The sequence below is a fragment of the Taeniopygia guttata genome, chromosome 36 (genome assembly GCF_048771995.1).
Source record: "Taeniopygia guttata chromosome 36, bTaeGut7.mat, whole genome shotgun sequence".
In the NCBI taxonomy this organism is placed as follows: domain Eukaryota; kingdom Metazoa; phylum Chordata; class Aves; order Passeriformes; family Estrildidae; genus Taeniopygia; species Taeniopygia guttata.
This window is the reverse complement of record NC_133061.1, coordinates 2705715-2728375: the sequence shown is the minus strand read 5'-3', so window position 1 is coordinate 2728375 and position 22661 is coordinate 2705715. Positions and strand designations below refer to the sequence as shown.

Here is a 22661-nt window from a genome sequence, read left to right as displayed (position 1 = left end):
ATTGAGAACCCTCTCCCAAGGACTGAGACTGAGACCCCTACCACAGAGAGTGGTCGTGGGGGAAATGACATGACCTGTTCTTCTCCAGTAACTTCAATGGACTTATTCATTATTGTGTTTGTTCAGCCTGGATGATTTTCTGTAGATACACCTGTTCCCCCCATAGCAATTTCAATAGACTCTCATTGTTCTGCATGTTCCCCCCTTTTCCTACTGTGGACTATAACTGGACCCCTGGGTTGGGTAGGATTTTGGAGACTCTCCCCAACACAACAAGATGGATCCCCATTGTCCGGACCACTGAGGACCTCGCCTGTGTTGGTAGCTATTCCCATCCCCCCTTCTCTCTCTCTCTCTCTCTCTCCTTTTTATTTCTTTTCTGACCCCACTATCGCATTTATTGTTTTTGGCCCTTAATAAAGGTGCATCTGTTGTGATTAAACTGATAGTCCCTGCTGTTTGTCTTTTGCACTTTGGGATCGGCTAACGAACCATCACGACACCCCTCTATAAGCGGATCGTGACATTAAATTGGCGTCACGGACAGGATTTCTGTCTAGGCAGAAGGGTGCAGGTTCTGTGTAGTCTGTAACAGGGCAAGGACGTTTCTCTCCAGCCGCACCTCGCCTGCCAGTCCAAAAAACTGAGCATGGTCTAGAAAGCAAGGGGGGAGATTCGAATTTCCTGCAGACTGCACATTGCCTAGGCGAAAAAGCACCCACACTGTCTTCAGAAATTGCAAAAGATCTCTTAGTGCAAAAGGCGGGACACTGTGTTGTTTTATGTTTGCACTGTCTGGGAAGGAAGGGACAACTTGAGGAAACTAAGCAGAGCCTCCTAGGCAGGTTTTGTCTCTTCACCCACCCAGGGAAGTGAAGGGCGACACAGCGAAAGACTGTGTGCTTTCCGTAACTTAAGTTTGTACCTCCCTGCCGCGGTTTTGGTCCCTTCACAAAATGAGTAATAATCTTAATGCTAAAGCTAAAGATGAATTTTATGCTCTACTAGCTAAATACAATGCCAAACCTTCTCCGAGAGGAGAAGAATGGGCACAAAGTAACTGGTTTAATTTGGATAATGTGGTTGATAGAATATGTTCTTTACAACATGATACAAAATTTAAACTGGGCAGAAATAAAACCATCTTATGCTCAGTTTTGGGAGCTTGTCTTACAGCAGCTGTAGAAACTCGCTTCGAGAGAAGAAGTGAGGAAAATGCAATAATAGACTCCCTTCAAAACCTAGTTGAAATTTTGCAAAAACAATTAGATGAAGAAAAGAATAAAAGTAATTTTTTACAAGCTGCCCTTAAAGAGGAACAGATTAAAAATGCAAAGCTCACCAACAAACTAAAAGAAACAGAGGAGAAGAAAACTCCTCACATTAACCAAGTTTATCCTCACAAAGAACTTGAGGCAGTAAATAATTGTGGGGAACATTGCTGCTCTCATTTAAGACCCTTAATTAAAACAGAATATAACTATCTCAGTGATGATGATCTTGAACCCCACATCACAACCAAACACATACCATACACTGCCACCGAGTTAGCTGAGCTTAAAAGAGAATACGGCCGCCTCCCACACGAATCAGAAACAGAATATGTTTTCTGGGTGTCCCTCACCGGTGGCGATCAAATTAAATTAACTGAACAAGAAGCCAGTGGGTACTGGGGACACGGTGTCTTCTTAACAACAGGAGATAAACGTGACTCGTGGTCCCTGACACAACGTGTGGCTTTTTGGGCTGGGGGAACAAGCCCCTTGGAAAGGGAAGATCCTACAGCTATAATCAGTACCCCCGACCAGCTCCTAGAAAGTGTACACAAAGCTGCTTGTCTGCAAATGATTCGCAGAAAGAAATTAATTCCTGGCTTTGAATCCCCGATGCAATTACCTGTGAAGCCTGAAATAATGACCCCTTTAATTTGTGGGCTTCCAGAAATACTCAAACCTACTGCCATAGCCTTACAGAAAACTATCATGACATTAAGTCCTGTAGAAAGACCAGACAGATTTCCTAGTAACCAGATGAACTCATTGGTTCCCCTTTATGACTTGCTGAGGAAAGGAGTAAAATGGGATTGGACTTCTTCTCAGGAAGAAGCATTGCGATTGCTGATTTTTGAAGTAACAGCTCATCAAGCTCTGGGTCTCGTTCATCCTACAGACCCCTTTCAGGTAGAATGGGGATTTGCTGTCTCAGGATTGTCAGTACACATTCGGCAGCGGGGACCCGAGGGTCCAACACGGCCTGTTGGTTTTTATTCCCGTGGTTTCAGAGATGCTGAGAAAAGGTACACTACCTGGGAAAAGGGATTGTTTGTGGTCAGCCTGGCTCTCATTGAAGTGGAAAGACTTGCACTACAACTACCAATTGTATTGAGAAGCCCTTTCAATGATACTAAGACAGTCACTACTGGGACCCCCCCTCCTGACGGGGTGGCCCAGAGGGCCTCGGTAAGAAAGTGGTATGCTCAGATTGAACATTACTGTAACATCTTTACAATAACAGAAGGAGCTGTGAAAAATTTGGCAATACAAGAAACTGAGAGCTTGGATAGCAGCCAGGACAAACCTGCCTCTATAAGCAAAGTGGCCCCTCCTTTCTGCCCTGAAAAATCAGCAAACTCTTGGTTCACTGATGCCTCTGCCAAACGAGAGGGGAAGGTGTGGACATACAGGGCAGCAGCCCCCCACATTTCCCCTGCTGAACTAATTAATGAGGGAGAAAGCAGTTCTCAGGTGAAGGAGCTGAGAGCTGTCTGGAGTGTTTTCCAACAAGAAGCACAGAACGCCTCTCTTGTCTGTATCTACACTGACTCCTACGCTGTGCACCAAATGATCCTGATAATCCAGCACATTACCCTGGCCAACCTGTTCTGGTGGACGTCCCTTACTACAGGGCTGGTACCACTTGTGCTAAAACCCCCTCTGAATAAATGTGCATGGGAAGCCTCTGGTGCTCTAGGGAAAGAGCACTGGATAAATACGTGCTGGATAATTCCATCATTCTAACCTCTTCTGCCTCTTGCTGGCAGGATTCTGTTGTGTTTACTTTTACAGAAGAACTCCGAGGGACATGAAGACCACCTAATTCATGATAAAACTGGTAATACTGTCCTGCATCCTACCACAACCCCATGGACAGAAACCAGCTGAGTGGTTGCAGTCTGAAATAATTGTGGTAGTATGCAGAAAAAGTGAAAAGATCTCTTTAAGCACAAAAAGGTTTGTACGCACCGAAGCGTACAGGATTGTTGGCACAATTTCACATTAACACAAACTGCAGAAGTAGCTTGTCTTTGGTCCAAAAATACTGAAGCGCTTTCTTTTAAGTTTAAAGTATTGATTTAAATACTGGGGAGAACTTGATGTTAATGTTGTGATACCTACCACCCAACCACCAGTTATGCTTACCCCAAAAATTTCTAAAGTTGAACCATATATAATCAGGAAAAATGGCCAATAACAAATATTGTTCAATCCGGCATGGTCTCTTAAACAAGTTAAATTGCTAATGCAAAGCAATGTCTCTGAAATTCAGCCAGCTTGTTCACCTTTCTTGTAAACTTCTTTCCAGGGGTGGACGACCTAGTTACGACAGTGGAACCCTTCTAAAACACGGATGCCAAGAGACATAACTGGTGTTGTGGGAACAGGATTGGGAATTCTAAATAGTATTAATTCAGAAGTATTATTAAATAAATTGGCTGCTACAACCAAAGATTTGACCCAATTACAACAACCATTGCAATCATCCTTATCAGCCTTGGGAACACATCAGTGGTTGCTAACAAACATATTACCAAATTGGGAAAAGGTAAATATGAATGACCACGAATTGATAATTGATGCACTCAATGCTACACAATGCAACGTTTCCTTAGCCCTTAGCTGCATCCAGGCACAATTATGGATGCAGTCAGTTGCTCCTTCACTTATAAGAGAAGGTGAAGAAGGCACGTTTCCTATGGAAATTCGGAAGATAGTTTGGAACAGTGCCATTGACTTTGAAAAGGATTTCCAATCCTGGTGGAATTTGGTGAACTTTACTTATGACCCCACTGCAAACTTAGCCACAGCTTTTGTGTTAACCATACGCAATGCCTCCGTGCATTCAATATTCTCCATTATTGCATTAGGATTGAATCATGATGGAGCCACTCTCTATCCTTCTGAGCATAGAGAATGGTCCCGACAAATTGATGATAAATGGCAAACTCTTAACTTAGAATCTTGTATTGTCTGAGAACAACAAGGGTTCATCTGTGAAGGCAATGCAATTATAGCTCAGGATATTTGCCTGGACACTGAACAAAATATCTGTCACTTTGAAATCCATCCTAATTAAACTCCTAAAACATTCCTTGTATATATAGGCAATGGATGTGCATGCTTTAGAACTGCTTGTAACACAGTGTATGTAGAAGACACAGTAATAGATACTAAAAATCATTCAAATTTTTGTGCTTGCAATTTCACTAAAATTACAGGATGTGATTTTTCTTTTGAAGCTCCAGTTACTTCATATCAACTTTTAGAATCGAATTACACGCTGATCCATAAGCTATTGCCTACCCCCATTGGAATGAATCTTACTCTGGTAAGGCAATTGTTGCTTCACCAGGACTTAATTAAAATCTTAGGAAAAATCAAGGAGAACGGACAGAAAACACCGGTAACTATTCATCATGATGTACAAGAAATACATCGGGTTATAGAAAGAGTAAAAAGTGATGCAGAACATAGGTGGTGGGATACACTTTTTGGATGGTCACCTATTGCTACAGGTATCCTGAACAAATTGTGTCATCCCATTGTTGTTCTTTTGATTTTAGTTTTGATTGGCTTTGCTTTATCAGCAATCTTGCTTATTATGAATTGGAGAATGATAAAACGATTAACAAAATTGACAGCTATAATTAATGCACACCACTTGGCCGATGTGCTTTATACTATAGACATCCCCAGGACTATAGACACAAAGCAATTATAAGATTGGAAGATTGTTTGTTTTAGTCACTTAGAAAACCTGATTTGAATTTTTAAAGATTGTTTTATTAGTTTAAAGAATTGTTTTAATATTATTTAATCAACTCATTGTTTATTGATTAGAAAATTGTTCCAATTAAAATTGTTCCAATTAATATTGATTCAATTTATTAATTATTGTTATTGTTTTACTATTTCCCCTATTCTCTTTTCCCCTTCCTTTTCTTTTCTTTCCTTTCCCTTCTCTGGGATATGCTGCCAACACTAGACGAGTCCTGAAGACTTCACAATGACACTACAGAAGATCTCTTGGGGGCAATCGTCAGTCACGGGGTGGTGTAAGAGGCCGTCTGAAGACCCTCACTCATTTGCCTGCTGATTGCCACGAGAAGGAACTCCCTTCCCCCACTGCAGTTCCGGCTTGGAGAAGGCAACAGTGCAGGTGCAGCCGCTGCACCGTTACGTTCCGTTCCGAATGAGGCCCGGCAAGAACTTGGCAAGAAGTTGGCAAGGACTTGGCGAAGACCCAGCGTGGACCCAGCACAGAGCGGCCCTCTGCAATTCCTGCTTCACTCTCCACCTTTAAGCTGAATGAACTGTTGGGGTGACTCTGGTGGTCTCTCACTAAAGACCCCTCATCTGCCTCCTTACCACCGTGACAGACAGAGATCAAGAACCCTCTCCCCAAGGACTGAGACTGAGACCCCGACCACAGAGAGTGGTGGTGGGGGAAATGACATGACCTGTTCTTCTCCAGTAACTTCAATGGACTTATTCATTATTGTGTTTGTTCAGCCTGGATGATTTTCTGTAGATACACCTGTTCCCCCCATAGCAATTTCAATAGACTCTCATTGTTCTGCATGTTCCCCCCTTTCCCTTTGTGGACTATAACTGGACCCCTGGGTTGGGTAGGATTTTGGAGACTCTCCCCAACACAACAAGACAGATCCCCATGGTCCGGACCACTGAGGATCTCGCCTGTGTTGGTAGCTATTCCCATCCCCCCTTCTCTCTCTCTCTCTCTCTCCTTTTTATTTCTTTTCTGACCCCACTATCGCATTTATTGTTTTTGGCCCTTAATAAAGGTGCATCTGTTGTGATTAAACTGATAGTCCCCTGCTGTTTGTCTTTTGCACTTTGGGATCAGCTAACGAACCATCACGACACCCCGCTATAAGCGGATTGTGACAGGGTCTCAGTCTCAGTCCTTGGGGAGAGGGTTCTTGATCTCCGTCTGTCACGGTGGTAAGGAGGCAGATGAGGGGTCTTTAGTGAGAGACCACCAGAGTCACCCCAACAGTTCACTTGGCTTAAAGGTGGAGAGTGAAGCAGGAATTGCAGAGGGCCGCTCTGTGCTGGGTCCACGCTGGGTCTTCGCCAAGTCCTTGCCAACTTCTTGCCAAGTTCTTGCCGGGCCTCATTCGGAACGGAACGTAACGGTGCAGCGGCTGCACCTGCACTGTTGCCTTCTCCAAGCCGGAACTGCAGTGGGGGAAGGGAGTTCCTTCTCGTGGCAATCGGCAGGCAAATGAGTGAGGGTTTTCAGACGGCTTCTTACATCCGCCAGCAGATGATCCACACCGGGGAATGGCCCTACGAGTGTGGGGAGTGTGGGAAGGGATTCAGCCAGAACCCCCACCTCATCATCCACCAATGCATCCACACTGGGGAGAGGCCCTACGAGTGTGGGGAATGTAGGAAGAGCTTCAGCACAAGCTCCCACTTCATCTGCCACCAGAGGATCCACACTGGGGAAAGGCCATACAAGTGTGAGGAGTGTGGGATGACCTTCAGCCCGTGGTCCCAGCTGATCATCCACCAAATGATCCACACAGGGGAGAGGCCTTACGAGTGTCCTGAGTGTCAGAAGAGGTTTCAGACCAGCTCCAGTCTCCTTGTGCATCAGCGGATTCACACAGATGAGAGGCCCTTCCGCTGGCCCGACTGCGGGATGGGCTTCAAGCACAACTCCACCCTCGTCACCCACCAGCACGTCCACACCGGGGAGAGGCCCTACGAGTGTCCCCGGTGTGGGAAGAGCTTCTCAGACCGCTCATTCTTTACCCGGCACCAGCGGAGGCACCGGTAAGGGAAGCCCTGCGAGAATCCCGCCTGCAGGAAGAGCTTCGTGCGCTGCTCCAGCTCCATCCCCATCAGAGGACCCACCCTGGTCAGAGCCCTGCTGACCCACATTCCCTGTGATACACAGAGGGAGGTGGCTGCTGTTCCTTTTATTTTTGCTCCAGTTATCTTTTATCTTCCTCCCTTCAAAACACAGAAAATTGGGGTTAAAATTAACAAATTCATCAAAGGCATCTAAAGCCTCATATCTTACTTGTGTTTTGGGGAATCTTGGATTTCAAGAGATATCTGTGAGGATATGGGGGAGTTCGGGGCTATTTGTTTTAGTTGTCTTTGTTTCTTGGCACTCCAAAAGATGAGAGGGACTGATCTTTCTGCTCAAATCCACTCAGTGCCACTAAAAACTGCTGAATCCCACCCCAAAATTACTTGATTCCACTGCCTCTCAGCGTGAAATTGGGTTGGAAGGGGATTGGGCAAAGTGGGATGCAAATCAGGAGGGTGAGATGAGCATTGGGTGGGGCGGGATGGGTGGGATGGGGATTGGGAGGTGTGAAATGGGGGAAGTACAGCTTGGGAAGGGGTCTTGATGTTCAGGAGGGGTCGCATGGGCAGAGGTTGGCATTTGGGAGGTGGGGTGGGGTCTGGAATGAGACAGCCAAAGTTTGGGGATGATTAAGATAGGGGGAGCCCATTACTGGGTGAGTGTTTGAATAGTCTACATTAATGACGAGCTGCTGGGGTGTCTCACATTCCTGAGGCAGTTTTGGGGCACTCCCCAGCTCTTGGGGGGTTTCCTGAGAGCAGCTCCATGGAGCCCCATGGCCAGGGGTGGTTGCCATGGGCCTGAACTCAGAGCAGTGCCAGAGTCCATTGCCTTGATGCGTCAGACCCTGATAAACCCTCGTTGGAGCTCCATGCCTGGGCCCTCCCGTGTCCTCACTGCCGAGCTGCTCCGTGTGTGTGTGTGTGTGCTGGGCTCCCGTGGCTCTGCCCGTTAGCACAAAACACTCCCAGGGAAAGTTGTGCCGCCACCACCACAGACTGACAGTGTCCCTGGGGACCAAGAGGCCACTGTGACACTGTGGGACCAAGGAGAGCATTGCTGCCCTGCCAGGCCTCATGGAACCAAGGATCCACTGTGACACTGCAGGGCCTTGGGGACCACGGTGACATTGTGACACTGCAGGGCCCAAGGATCCAAAGGACTTTGTGACACCAAGGGGTCCCATGGAACCAAAGGGGCATTGTGACACTGGGAGGCCTCATGGAGTCATGGAGACCATTGGGACACTCTGGGGCCACATGGAACCGTGGTGACACCAAGTTGTCTGGGAGGGCCTGGTGTAACCAAAGGGACATTGTGACACTGAGGGGCCCCTTGGAACCAAGGACATCTTTGCAGATGACACCAAGCTGGATGTGGGTGTTGATCCGCTGGAGGGTAGAAGGGCTCTGCACAGGGCCCTGGACAGGCTGGATCCAGGGCCCAAATCCATCAAGGTGAGGTTTAACAAGTCCAAGTGCCGGGTCCTGCACTTTGGCCACAACAACCCCTGCAGCGCTACAGGCTGGGGACAGAGTGGCTGGACAGCAGCCAGGCAGAAAGGGACCTGCAGGGACTGATGGACAGCAGGCTGGACATGAGCCAGCCGTGTGCCCAGGTGGCCAAGAAGGCCAATGGCTCCTGGCCTGGATCAGGAATGGTGTGGCCAGCAGGAGCAGAGCTGCTGTGCCAGCACTGATCTGCCCCCAGCTCTGCACACAGACATTGCTGCTGCAGCTCCAGAGAAGGCAACAAAAGGGCATCTCTGGAGAAAACTCTGTTGGGAAATCCTTTAGTTCCTTGAAAGCCACCGAGAGTGCAGCCCCTCATTGACACAGTCTGTGGGCACAGGAAGGTGAAGAGAAACAAAAGGATAAATGGCACAATGACATTTCTTTCTAATGTGGAAAACATTAAAATGTAAAACAAAGAAAAAGAACCTTCAAAACTAAACCAACAAGAAGTATCAAAGATGACTTTTATTACAAGTGATTTGTAGAAATTGGCCAGCAGTTTAATGTTCCTGAAAGCATCCAGTCATCAGTCTCCACACTGCAGCCTTGAGCTCCTGGTTCCTCAGGCTGTAGATGAGGGGGTTCAGGGCTGGAGGCACCACCGAGTACAGAACTGACACTGACAGATCCAGGGATGGGGAGGACATCGAGGGGGGATTCAGATAGGCAACTGTGCCAGTGCTGAGGAAGACAGAGACCACGGCCAGGTGAGGGAGGCAGGTGGAAAAGGCTTTGTGCCGTCCCTGCTCAGAGGGGATCCTCAGCACAACTCTGAAGATCTGCACATAGGAGAAAACAATGAACACATAACATCCAAAATATAGAAGAGCACTTAGCACAATAAGCCCAAATTCCCTGAGTTTGATGTGTGAGCAGGAGATCTTGAGGATCTGGGGGATTTCACAGAAGAACTGGCCCAGGGCATTGCCATGGCACAGGGGCAGAGAAAATGTATTGGCTGTGTGCAGCAGAGCATTGAGAAAGGCACTGGCCCAGGCAGCTGCTGCCATGTGGGCACAAGCTCTGCTGCCCAGGAGGGTCCCGTAGTGCAGGGGTTTGCAGATGGACACATAGCGGTCGTAGCACATGATGGTCAGGAGAGAAAACTCTGCTGAGATGAAAAACATGAAGAAAAAAAGCTGTGCAGCACATCCTGTGTAGGAGATGTTCCTGGTGTCCCAGAGGGAATTGTGCATGGCTTTGGGGACAGTGGTGCAGATGGAGCCCAGGTCGCTGAGGGCCAGGTTGAGCAGGAAGAAGAACATGGGCGTGTGCAGGTGGTGGCCGCAGGCTACGGCGCTGATGATGAGGCCGTTGCCCAGGAGGGCAGCCAGGGAGATGCCCAGGAAGAGGCAGAAGTGCAGGAGCTGCAGCTGCCGCGTGTCTGCCAGTGCCAGCAGGAGGAAGTGGCTGATGGAGCTGCTGTTGGACATTTGCTGTGGCTGCACATGGGCACCTGTTCATGGAGAAAGGACAGGGACAAGTCAGGAGAGGCTGCTTGGAGCCAAACCTGAGCCATTCCCTGCAGCCTGTCCTGCTGGGACTCACCCACCCTTGTTCCTGCTCTGGGAAAACCTTCACCCAGGTCCCTGCCTGAGCTCCAGTTGTGCTGGCTGAGTGTGCCAGGAGCAGCCAGGCCTGTGCGTGGGGGCTCTCAAGGAGCCATCCCTGCCCTGCTTCCCTGGGTTTGTGGCCATGTGGAAGAGGGACAAGGCTGGATATTCAGGATTTGTCAGGGGAATCACTGCAGAAAGGCTTGGATACCATCTGCACTCAGACTTCAAAAGGAAATAGATGGCAGGAGTTGGTTTTAGGAATTGTTTTCCTACCCACAAACCATTCCTGGCCCTCTGAGGTCAGAAATCCCCAGCATTCCTGCTGCACTCAGAGTTTGCCACTGAGAGATGTGAGAGGCAAAGGATTCCCTGTGGCTGAGGGAAGGTGAGGGGCTGGATGGGCTTGTTCCCCCAGCACTGCTCTGCTCAGCCCCCTCTGCTTCCCTGAGCATCTCCCTGGGCCTGGACATCCCCTCCTGAGAGGTGCCTTGTCCCTGCCAGCGCTCACAGAGCCCATCCCACCCTGTGTGCCCTCGGCCCAGCCCTACAGAAACCTGCCTGTGTGCAGGGCCCTGGCTGGGGCAGGCTCTGTGTGCAGCTGGGCAAGGGCAGCTCAGGAGAGCCCTGCTGGGCCCTGCAGAGGTGATGCTGCTGCTGTCCAGGGCTGAGGAGTGGCTGAAGGCCCTTTGGGAGGCTCCCAGCAGAGAGACTGACCACCCAAAGTCACAGTTCTGGAGTCTCTGTAAATGTTCAAACAATCCTTTGAGTATCCTTTCAATTCAGAATATTCTGTCATTCTGGGATTACAATTCCTTTTCTGCTTCTCTCATCCCCCTGTTGCCTATAATCAAAAGAGAAAAAAAAGAACACTTGCAACAGTGTTCGAAAAGTAAAGTAAAAACCAGACCTTTATTTGAAGCTCCCAGGTGTCCCAGTGGGGATGAGGCACACTCAGCTCCTGATTTCAACAGTTCATTAAGATTGATTAATTAGGATATTTAACAGGAACATCCAATAAGATATTCAGTTGCCCCAATTACACACCCCTGGCTCAGCCCATTGGAGTAGGTCCAAAGACTTCTTTGCCCAGATTTTGTTATCCCTGCTCACATTCAAAAACGAAAATGTTCTTCTTGTAGGTCCTCCTCTTCCTTATAATAAGACTATATAGTATTAAAGGAATGTATTTAGACAGTCAGCTTATTGTTCTAAAATCTAAGAGAAAGGTAAGGAAGCATACTAGAGGTAATTAAGGATTATAATTATATTAATTATATAATAGTAGTTTAAAATAGTTGAGAGTTTAATAGAGTTAGGTAGGATTATAATTTTATAACTATATCATAATAATTTACAGAACTGCGACTATATGAAAAATATATGAAAAGCAAAACCCTTTTTGTCGTCACCCCAAACCTCCCACAGTGCTCCAAGCAGGAAATTGAAAACACTACCAGGAAAGGTGCTCAACTTTACAGCAATCCCAGGCTTACCTTCTTTGGGAAGTGTCCTCTGGAGCTGTGCCCAGGCTGGTCTGGAGCTGGGAGCAGCCCTGCCCCACCCAGCCCCTCTCAGCAGCAGCACCTGCCCTGCTCAGGGTGGCTCCTTCCCCCCACAGCTCCTGGCCAGCGCTGGGAGCAGCTCCAGGGCCGGCTGAGAGCTGTCCCTGGCAGGCAGCAGAGTCCCTGGCCCAGCACAGCGCCCTGGGCTGCAGGACCCTGCTCTGCAGGACAGCCCTGGGCACCCCTGGCTGCTCTGCACAGGAGATGAGCAGAGAATGCACTCACAGGGTCTGTGGGCATTGGGATGTTCCAGCTTTAGGAGATCACTCCAGGAGCTGCAGCTGCATTGTCCTGCAGCCAGAGGTTCCTGTGCCAAGGGCTGGCAGTGATTCTGCCCCAGGCACTTCTCAGCCCTTCCCAGCCCTGACTGTTTGAAGCTCTCTGTGCCTCTGTGCTGTGCCCGGGCTGGCTGCAGGCAGTGCCCCAGCCCTGCTGGGCTGGGAGAAGAGCTGCTCAGCAAGAGAAATGTGCTTTTGAAGCTCTGCTTGGTTACCAGGATCACCCTCTGTGCCAGGAGCCCGGCCCAGCTCAGCAGCACAGACACAGCACAAGGACTTTAATGACCCTCTGGGGCTTTGTGCTCAGGCCCTGAACATCAGGCCCTGAGAGGGAGCTGCAGAAACCTCTCCAGAACTCCAAGTCAGAATCCAACTCCAAAGTTTCTTGGACTTTTAATGGGTCCCACTGAGCTACACGACTGAGAAAGTGTCCCCAGGCCCCAGGCAGAGCAAAGAACTGGAGGCACTGATGACAGGTGGGGACAAAGAGAAGCCAAGTCTTGGTGCCCTGGGGCACAGCAGGGTCTGTGCCACCAAGGGCTGTGAGGAGACACCTTGTCCTGAGGCCCTGGGGCCTCCTGGCACAACCCCAGCCAGGCTGGGCACTGTCACCCCCTGGTCCTGCCCTCAGCATCCCCCCCAGCCCACATCCCAGTGGCCTCAAGGATCTGCTGGAAGGAGTCGCTGGGGAGCCTTGGTCAGGAATGGCCCTGGGGGCTCCTTCATGCTCCCAGGGAATGCAGGTTTTTCAAAAGGCTTTGGGTTTGGCTTTTGCCTTGGAGTGTCTGAGCACTTTCTGCAATCCTGGCCTCCAATTATCTGCTGTAATTAGTCCCTGGAGAGGCTTTGTCAGGAACAACACTCAGTGGGGCTCATTTATGCTTCAAGGTACTTCAGTTCTTTTAAGGTACTTGGTGTTTCTGTTTTGATACAGTCTCTATGAGATAGTGCAGTCACAGCCTCAAATTATCTGCTTTAATGAGTCCCTTGAGATCTTTGCATTGACACTCAGAGGAGCTCATTAATACTTTGAGAAGTTCAACTTTTGCAAGGTACTCTGGATTTTCTTTTCCACACTGAGAGGTTTTTGTCCCATTTTGAGTCTCTGAGAGGTTTTTGTGCCATCCTGGCCTCCAATTCTCCCCTCCAAGGGCTCCATGAGGAGCCTTAAAGCCAGGGAATCTCAGAAAAACGGAAAGCTGGACAAGACAAACGCAGGTTCAAACCAATGTGGTTCATCAAGCGTTCTTCGTTTATTCAAGATAAGGTGGTAGTTTATATAAGCTTCCACATAGTTTACTAAAACAAAGACACTCTGATTGGCAAACCAATATTGTTTACCTTTTCCTTAAAACGGCCTACACCTTACACCATAAAACCTATACTAATTCACACCCAAGCAACCCAGTGGTCCCCACTCACACCTTAAGACATTTTCTATCTGTGCCATAAGCTCTGAATTTCTAACTGTGTCAGAGGCTTGAAGGCCTCAAGGCCCAAATCTGAGGCCTAGACTGGAGTAGCTCAAATTTCATAATTCATGTCCTCTTTCTCTCAAAAATGCTGCAACAATTCCCTCTTTTTCTTTTTGAGCTACTCAGGCTGGAGTGAAGGCGCAATGAACTAATTTCTGCACACACTGTAAAAAAAAACCACGGTATAACAATTAAAATAACTATAAAGATAAAAAAAAGTACAATACCAAAACAAATTAAATCTTTGACCCAGCCAGAAAAACCTAAAGAATTGAGCCAGTTATCAAATGGAGTGTCCACTACGGTAAGTTTTTTCATGTTGTCCTTCAATTGCGTTAACTGTTTATAAATCAATTGAGAATGGTCAGGCAAATTCATGCAGCACATGCCCTCAAATTCTTCGCACCCATGTCCTTGTGCTAAAAGAAGGAAATCAATTGCAGCTCTGTTTTGTAGAACCGCATGACGGGTATCGTCTACATCTGCAGCAAGCTCACTTATCAAATTAGATGTGATATTAATTTGTTTTCCGGTCCAGCAGGCTAAAGTTCTCAATTGTGTGAGCGTTTTTGATGAGGCGATCCCTGGGGCAAAGAGTGAGGCCACTACTACAGAGAAGTAGTAGTCATCAGTAAATTTAAGGTTTTGCACAAATGCAACAGCTTGCGCTCCCAGAGTGCTATTTAGATTTATTTGAGCTCGGGTCCAAGTTTTGAACTCTGCAATGGGACCCAATGAGATTCCAATTTAACAAGTACGAAAAGGGGTTAGACGGTGTGGCTAACAACAGGCAGAATTAATCTTGCCTAGTTTGTTTGGCCCAAGTGATCCACATATTTTCTCTTTTTGTCAATGTCAAGGATTTCAGATACTTCAACAACCAAAATACTGCTTAATAAAAACATTGAGGCCTACCACATATTTCTCAGGTTTTTGAATGCCCTGTTTAACATGAAAGAAACAAACTTAATTCTAAACATAAACTATAACTTCTAATAAACTAACTTCTGATAAATCTAACTTCACACTTCTGATATTTCGACTTATTTCTCTGTACTCTAAAAAATTAATTTTCATCAGAACTGGATTCATCACGGGATGTTCCAGGCAAACTGTTGTCGTTGACGTTTTATCACTGTGGGTTGGTATCTTTTTCATCTATTTTTAAAATTCTGTCTCTGCCTTTTTGTATCAATGCAGCAAGAGCATCTGTCCTGCCCATCTATAACATCATTAAAAACACACTTATAAAAAAAAAAACCTCAAAGCCCACGATCTTCTGTGGGTGAAACACAAATCTTTGCACAATCCACTTTTGCTGTGCATCTTCTGATCCACTTGTGGAGAGATCAGTGCCCTTTTGCAATTGATAAGTATCACATTCTTCACTGAAATCCATCCAGATTCTGCACCTGTTAAAACACAAACTCAACACCCCCACAGGGACTGGAGGGTCCTCTCTCAATTCTGTTCCCTAAAACTTGCATGAAGAAATGAAAATATTAACATTTTTGTTATAAACATGAAAAAACATCAAGAACAAAACAATGCACATAGTAAAAAAACCAACAACAAATAAAAATCAATCAGATAATACACAATCAATATTACATATAAAATTACAGTTACTAAGTGCTACACTATCAAATTGTCATCCCAGAGTCTGCAGCAGCTGACAAACCTTAAAACAACAGAGATTTGGATAAAACATGTCCGGATCATGTCTCTCCAAAACTCCCTTTGAGGCTCAGCTGTCCTATATGGTCAAATTGTCAAGCCAAAAGGACTTGAACACTTTTTGATGCAGAAAACACCTGGGTCAACCACACCATCCACGTAGAGCCAGAGCTTGGCCAGAGCTCAAACTCTAATTGGAGGATATGTTTAACACATTATAAAATGAAAGTCTTAGAAATAACTGTTATAAGTAGAAAACCTTATTATTAAAAATTGATCAAACCATCAAATAATTGAACCTGTCCAAAATTTTTTTTCAAGACAAAAATTCTCTAAATACAACAAACTTTTTCTTTAGAGATCTGAAAATTTGAAGTCTAAAATCTTGAACCAAAACTTGGACAATAAATTTGTAAAAGAAGATGAATTGCAGCTGCATAGAAGATTGGACAAAGAAATCACATGAGTAGTTAAAAAAATCAAAAACACAGGATCTTGAAAAAACACATCTTGCAATTAATCACCTAAAAAGACAATAAAACATATGAAAACTGACTGTAAATATTATAACACCTTAATACGTTAACATCTTAATAATAATTCTTATCACAAAAATCAGACAACTTACGTTATATGATCAGCCTATCAACAAGAAATGTTTCAAATCGTTTAAAACAATCCTTTCAAAGCATTCATGTAACATTAGTAACAATCACTACTTATCATTACCTACGAAAACTTGACAATCATCATTTATCATATTATTATCTATAAAACTCAAAAAGCATCATTACTTATATTATTATCTATAAAAACTCAAAACCAGAAATTGTGAACTCAATTCCAACATCCCATCTGACTGACTTTTCTCAAATCTTTGTTTTCAGAAACATTTTTGGCAATTAAATAATTTTTAACATTTCTATCTTTATACAGTGATTTTCATCTATATTGTATTTGAAATAACATTGATTTGCATAATTTCCATCCTTCTTGGTATCTTGGAAAACACTCAGTATTGCTATACTTTTTCATTACGTCTTCTGACTTTTGCAAGGAATGGGAAAAATGCTGTTGAAATTTTTGCTGTGGTGTTGCAATTCCTCCATCAGTGGCACTGCTGCTCTCGGGGTTGTCGTTACCGTGGCAACCAGGCTGTGCAGCCGTCTCCGCCGCCATTGCGGGGTGCTGCGGGGAGATGAGGGGGCGGCGCCGTCTCGCTCCCGTCCTTGCTGCGTCACTGTGGGGACGGGAGAGGAGACGCCCCTGATGCGGCCAGGCCCCGCCTGCTCCGACTCCAGCGCGGCCGAGCCCCCGGGAACGCCCATCTCCCTCCTCGCGCTCTTGCTCAGCAACAACGAGCCTTCTGTCTCTCGGCCGAAGTCCGCTCCGCCCCGGGCCGCCTCAGGCTCGGTGCCGGCTGGCCCCGCTCTGCCTGGCCCCGCGCTGCCACTTCGCGCTGCCGCTTCTGCGGTCCGCCCGGGCGGCTGGCCGGTGCTCACCACCGCACCCTGCTGCTCTCCGCTACAGTCCGTTGCCTTAGTTCTGCCAACCCGTTCCACAAGGGACGAGGAAGGGCTTTCTGTAACTTTTTCTTGCTTTTGTATCTTGTTTCTAAGCTCAAGCACTATTTTCTTGTCTTTTCTGCCCTCTATCACTGCGTCCCAAAGCAGCTGCCCCAGCTCTTGCCATTCAATTTTACTAAAAATCAGCAAAGGCTTTTGCAGCTTGCCTTTGTTTCTTGCCCACAGAACCAACTGTTCCAAATTGGCTTCTTTAACTTTTTCAGCTCTTTTTGAGAGAATATGAAAGAGAAGCCGCACGGAAGCTTGGAGATCCCTATCCAAATCAAGCTCTTTAAATTGCCTCCGTCTGAGAAAGGAGGTGAAAGGGTTATATGCTGCTTGCCTATGCATTACTCACGTCAGTGCTGTTGCAGACCCTCTAGGCTTCAGCAGCACGTATCAGCTGAGTGCGCCGTGTCAGTCACTCAGGGCGCGGCTCTAGGTAGTGGAGCTTAATTGCCGTTCGTCTAGCTGCAGGACCTGACCCCAACGCAACATCTCACAGATCCAGGCGGGGGGGAGTCCCGTCCCTGTTCGGGCGCCAGATGTTGGTGAGATTGTCACGGGAGACAAGTCTCATGCTGTCATGATCAACAAGTCTCAGTTTATTGGAGTCGATTACAGTTTCTTTATACAAGCACTAATTAGTTTATACATATTGCAAAAGCGAAGCTCAGGATTGGTTACCTTTCTATTAACACATATATCTCTTTGCGATAAGCCTTGCAGTTACTGTTTCTTTATACTTGATTACTTTTCTGCATACTAAGCAATATTTCATTTTTAATGAGACACCTGTATGCTCAAGGTTGTTAGGAGATGTCTGTCTCTCAAGGTTGTTAGGAGATATCTGTTTCTCAAGGTTGTTAGAAAACATCTGTTTCTCAAGGGCATAGTTTTTATGCTACAAGTCACGTATTCTCACACTCTCATCAACTTAACCGTTTCGTGTCCCTTGCTGCGCAGCCATTCTTCAGCTAAACTCTCAACATCCATATGACATCACAGAGATCTGTGTGACATCACAGAGATGTCTGTGTGACATCACAAAAAGCTGTGTGACCTCACAGGGTCTGCGTGACATCACAGAGATGTCCGTGTGACATCACAGAGGGCTGTCTTACATCACAGAGATAACAGTGTGACATCACAGAGGGCTGTATGATCTTGCACCTTTTGAAGATGGAGTATCGCCCACTCTGTATTGCCCGGAGGACATGCAATGTTTGAAGTGCCAGCTCTGACATGGCACTACTGACATCCTCTGTCAGGCATTCAGGGGCTGCAAGAGAGAGGAACAGAGCCACGGTCAGATCCCAACTCTGCGGGGAGCCGAGGGGAGCCCCCCCTGCCAGGGCCATCTCAGCCGGCTCTTGCCATGGCCGGGAGGGATCACGGACCAAGGGGATCAGCCCGAAGCTGCTGGCCACGCATCCCCCACGTGTCCCTGAAATCTCTGTGTGCTCTACCTAGGAGAGCAGAGCTCTCCACAGCCGGGGCAGGGCTTGCAGCTCGCCCCGGCAGCCCCCGCTGGCAGCCCGCTGCCCTCACTCACCATGGAGGATCAGCTGGAGCTCTTCCTGCTGTCCCCTCAAGCTCTGCCTGGCCATCCCTGGGAACACAGAGCCTGTCAGGCCCAGCAGCACAGCTCCCTGCCAGCGGCACTGCCAGCCCTGTGCCCACACGCCCTCCTGGCCCGGCTCGTGGCTCACCCATGAACCTGATGGCCACCTCTCGCAGGGGCTCCTGTGGGCTCTGCAGGTAGGGCAGGGCCCGGCGCAGGTGCCCGGCCACGCTGCTGCTGTCCTCTGCCAGCTGCAGAGAGCGGCAGGAGGGAAGGGTTGGCCCCGCAGCCCCGCTGGGCCGGGGCTCCATGGGCACCCGGCTCGGGCCGCAGGAGCCTGGAGCAGAGCCCGCGCGGCCTCGGGCTGCAGCAGCGGGCAGGGGCACAGCTGCCAGCCCACACACCGAGCACTGCGCTCAGGGGGCTTCTCCAGGCTGGGGCTGCGGCTTCCCGGCCCTCCTTACCAGGCACTCAGTGAACTTCCAGAGCTCCTGGTTCTTCAGCAGCTTTCCGAGATCCCTCCTCTTCAGGAGCTCAGCCGCACAAAACAGCGTTTCCTGAGAAGCCTGGAGAGCAGCAGAGATGCAGAGATGGCCCCACAGCCCAGGGCGCAGGACCCGTCCCTGTGCCAGGGCCTGGAGGAGGCTGCAGCCTGCGAGGTGCCAGGGCAGGAGGCAGCCCAGCCCCTGCCAGGGGAACAGCAGCAGCTGCCGAGTCCTCACCTCTGCCACTCGCTGGTTCTCATCATGGCAGCAGAAGGAGAGTGGCAGCAGGCTCTGGCGCACGTGTGTCTTCAGAGCCTCTTTTTCATTTTCCTGTGGAAAAGTCATCCATGTTTGGAAGAGCAGTATGGAGAGCAGCTGCACTTGGCTATTGTCCTGTATGAAGGGAAGAAAAAGAGACCTCAGCATTGGCTGCATGGGGCTCAACTTGGTGCAGGCCTGCAAATCCACAGGGCACAAAGTGTCTGGGCAGCAGCCAGTGGCCATGGCTGGGGGCAGTGAGCCTTACGTGGTCAAGGAGTGGCAGGAGCGCCTCAACCAGCTGCAGTGTGATGGGGCTGGCTATCAGCATGTCCTTTTCCAAGATGATAAAGTTGAGGAGCATGACTGTCATGCTAACTGTCTCTCCATCTGTATCCCACAGGAGCTCCACAAGACTTTCAGTCAGGCTCCACATTTTTTCTCTCTGTGAGGAACACAAGTTTGTGAAATGCCATCCTGCTGCTGCAGGGCCTAGAGGCCAAAGGGCTGTTCCAAAGCACTTGGGCAGCTGAAGCGGGAGGCAGGAGAGCTGGGAGCAGCTGGCCCAGCGCCCAAAGCCCAGCCAAGCCCAAGCAACTGCATTCCTGAGCGCAGCCTCTGCCCCTGCCCCCTTCTCACCATGGAGGGATCATTGATGAGCTCCAGAAGGGCCCTGAGCGCCAGGTGATGCCTCTCCTTGCACTCGCTCCTCAGGTGCCTTGACAAGATTTGCAGAACTCTGTCAGCACCGCGTTCACTCAATTCCAGGCACTCGAGGACCTGAAAGGCACAGGGCAGTGACAGGGGACCGGCTGGCAGGAGCCCAGAACCGCACAGGGCCGGGCCCAGGCAGCAGCACAGGGCGCGGGCACCGTCCCAGGTACTGCGGCCAAGAGAGGGCAGAGAGCCGGGAGGCAGCTGAGCGAGGCAGCGCTGGCCTTCAGGCTCACCTCCACAAGGAACGCCAGGGAGGGCAGCTCCCAGCGTGGCTCCTGTGTGCTGAGCAGCCGGAGCAGGTAGCGAGCGATCCGAGAGCACAAGGGGATGGACACACAGGACATCTCCCTGGCAGGAGACAAAGTAACCAAGACTGTGGGCCAGGGGGACAAACCTCTCCCAGGACTGACTCACAGAGGTCTGGTCTTTCCCCAGCATCCTGCAAGGGGCCCTGGGCTATTTGGGAGGCGGCTCCTTGTGGGCACGCTCCTCTCCCAGCCTTTTTCAGTCTGCTTGGCTGTCCCTCGGTGACAAGGCCCTCTGGCCCATGACCACAGGGACTGTGTGGGGCACCCCAGGCACAGAGCACAAATGTCAGATGCAGCAGTATGAAGGGGGTCTCACCTGCCCAGCAGACCCACAGCACAGTGGTGGGTGTCAGCACACAGCAGCGTGTCCCAGCCATACTTGTGTTCCATTGCCACCACCACATCCTCGTGCTGCATTTGACAGAGCAGGGACTTCAGGGTCCGCACTGCAAACCTGTGTGCAGAGCAAAGCCCAGGTCACACTGGGAGCACTGGCTCCTGCCCAGGGATGTGGCAAGGACAGGAGGACTGGGATGGAGCACCTGCTGGGGCTGGTGGTAAGGTCGTATTGCTGCTGACATCCCTTCCAGAAGGTATCGACCTCCTCTGGCATATCCAGAGTGCTGAAGAGCACTTGGAAGAGCAGATGGACAAACAGGTGGGGGAAATACACGGTCATCATCTGTGGGACACAGGGCAACTGGAGGATCTTCCACATCACCTCAGTTGCCTGCAAAGGACAGAGCAGCCCGAGACAGCGCTCAGTGCCGAGGTGTCCGTGTGGCAGGGCCCGAGCACGGGAGGGAGAGGCCCGGAGAGACGCAGGGGGAGCACCGGGCCTGGTGGCCCTGAAGCTGTCCCGAGGCCAGGTTTCAGCCCAGCACCTGAGGCTGGGAGACGCCGTGGGGGAGGGAGGATGGAGAGGTGCTGGAGGGGTGGCCTTGGGGCCAGCAAAGGCAGAAACTCACAGCCAGGGCAAGGACAGCCGTGTGGTCCCCATCGGAGGTGCACGTGCTGTGCTCTGGCCAGCTCCCCGGCACATCAAGGAGTTCGAGCATGGCCGGCTCTGCAGTCCTGGGCGAGCACATGATGCTCTTCCACATGGCCAAAGCAGCTCTGTGGGGTCAGAGCTCTGTCTCAGAGGAGTCTGGGACACAGCAGCGTGGCCTGGGCGGCAGCGGGGAGCTGAGCTGCTCTGCCAGCCCTGCCTCTGCCCACTGCCCCTCACTGGGAGCACGCAGGCAGCCCAGCCCTGTGGGGACTGGCCCCTGAGGGGCAGGGGGGAAGCATGGCAGCACGCTGGGGGGCTGGCAGGGGCCAGGGCTGGCAAAGGGAGCAGCCAGAGGGCCCTGGAATTCTCTGTTTGTCAGACACCTGGGACAGGCTGTACAGGGTGAAGGGCTGCTGAGCCTTGTGGACACGTGGGCCCCGTACCTGTCACACACTGGGGCCACACGCAGGAGAGCCATCACCACGTCACAGGGCTGTGCCTCTGTCAGATCCAGGAGGGGCCTGTACAGATTGTACTCAGGAAACTCATTGGCCACGAGGATGTACCTCACCATGGCGGGCACCTGGAGAAGGCAGGGGAGACTTGGAAAGCTGCCAGAGGAAGGAATGTGCCCAGCTGCCCCAGAGAAGTGCTTCCCTTGCCACCACACTGCCATGGCCTCAAAGGCTTCCAGGGAACAGCAGGTGTGGCTTGGGAGGCCACGCAATTGCTGGGAGGATCAAACCCTGGCCACAGGCTGCTCACTTGCTTTGGGCTGGAAGGACCCTCCTCCACAAGCATATCCAGCAGGGCAGCACTGGTCTTGCTTTTGAAGATGGGAGAGTACGCTCTGACCACAGTGCCCACGACGCTGCTCTCTTCCTCCCGAATCCTCTTCATGAATTTGCAAACCATCTGTAGCAGAAGGGCAAGAAGCCCGGGATGTTGCATGGAGTGCTCCGAGCACAGTGCTGGGCTGAGCAGTGCCAGCAGGCCCAGCCCAGGTGGGGATGGCTGCAGGTACCTGCGCTGTTCTGCGGAAGCGGCCACGGGTGCGTTCCTGCTCTCGTGTGCGCTGCACGGCTGCACCTGGCAAAGAGCGAGCGCAGCCCGAGCTGAGGGGCTGCGGGAGAGGCCGGAGAACACAGCCCAGCCCTGCGCTGCCCAGGCAGGGACAGCCCCGCGCCGCCCCAGGGCATGGAGCACGGCTGTGGGGTGTCTGCCCGGCCCCTATTCCATCCTGTCCATGGGCATGGCCCCAGGGGATGGGATGGGATGGGATGGGATGGGATGGGATGGGATGGGATGGGATGGGATGGGATGGGATGGGATGGGATGGGATGGGATGGGATGGGATGGGATGGGATGGGATGGGATGGGGCCAAGCTGGCTGCAGGCACCAGCCCTGTGGCCCAGCTCTGCCACTCACCCTTCTGTGGTAGCTGGAACTGCTCCACCTCTTCAGGCTGCTGTGCTGGGGCAGCTCCAGGGCCTTCTTTCTCCTCCTTCCCCCAGGCGAGTTTGGGCATACTCGCAGGTCAGTGCTCTGCGTCACTGCCTGGATTCATGGCTACTTGCAGAAGGTG

General features: G+C 50.0%; 4 protein-coding genes across 4 annotated transcripts in view; 2 read left to right on the top strand and 2 right to left on the bottom strand.

The window, feature by feature from the left end:
• Positions 1 to 22661, bottom strand: part of LOC105759916 (uncharacterized) — a 649836-nt gene that overhangs the window by 401561 nt on the left and 225614 nt on the right.
• LOC140681480 (uncharacterized) overlaps positions 1 to 22661 on the top strand; it is a 1248316-nt gene that overhangs the window by 1144121 nt on the left and 81534 nt on the right. Inside the window, 1 exon segment of the mRNA XM_072921322.1 lies at positions 6736 to 7046. Coding sequence (XP_072777423.1) covers positions 6736 to 7046 — 311 coding nt within the window.
• Positions 466 to 3085, top strand: LOC140681441 (uncharacterized). Its single transcript, XM_072921274.1, has 2 exons — positions 466 to 2180; positions 3041 to 3085. Exons 1-2 carry the CDS (start codon positions 957 to 959, stop codon positions 3083 to 3085), a joined length of 1269 nt encoding a protein of 422 aa, XP_072777375.1. The 5' UTR covers positions 466 to 956.
• Positions 9140 to 10143, bottom strand: LOC140681493 (olfactory receptor 14A16-like). Its single transcript, XM_072921341.1, has one exon. It carries the CDS (start codon positions 10070 to 10072, stop codon positions 9140 to 9142), a length of 933 nt encoding a protein of 310 aa, XP_072777442.1. The 5' UTR covers positions 10073 to 10143.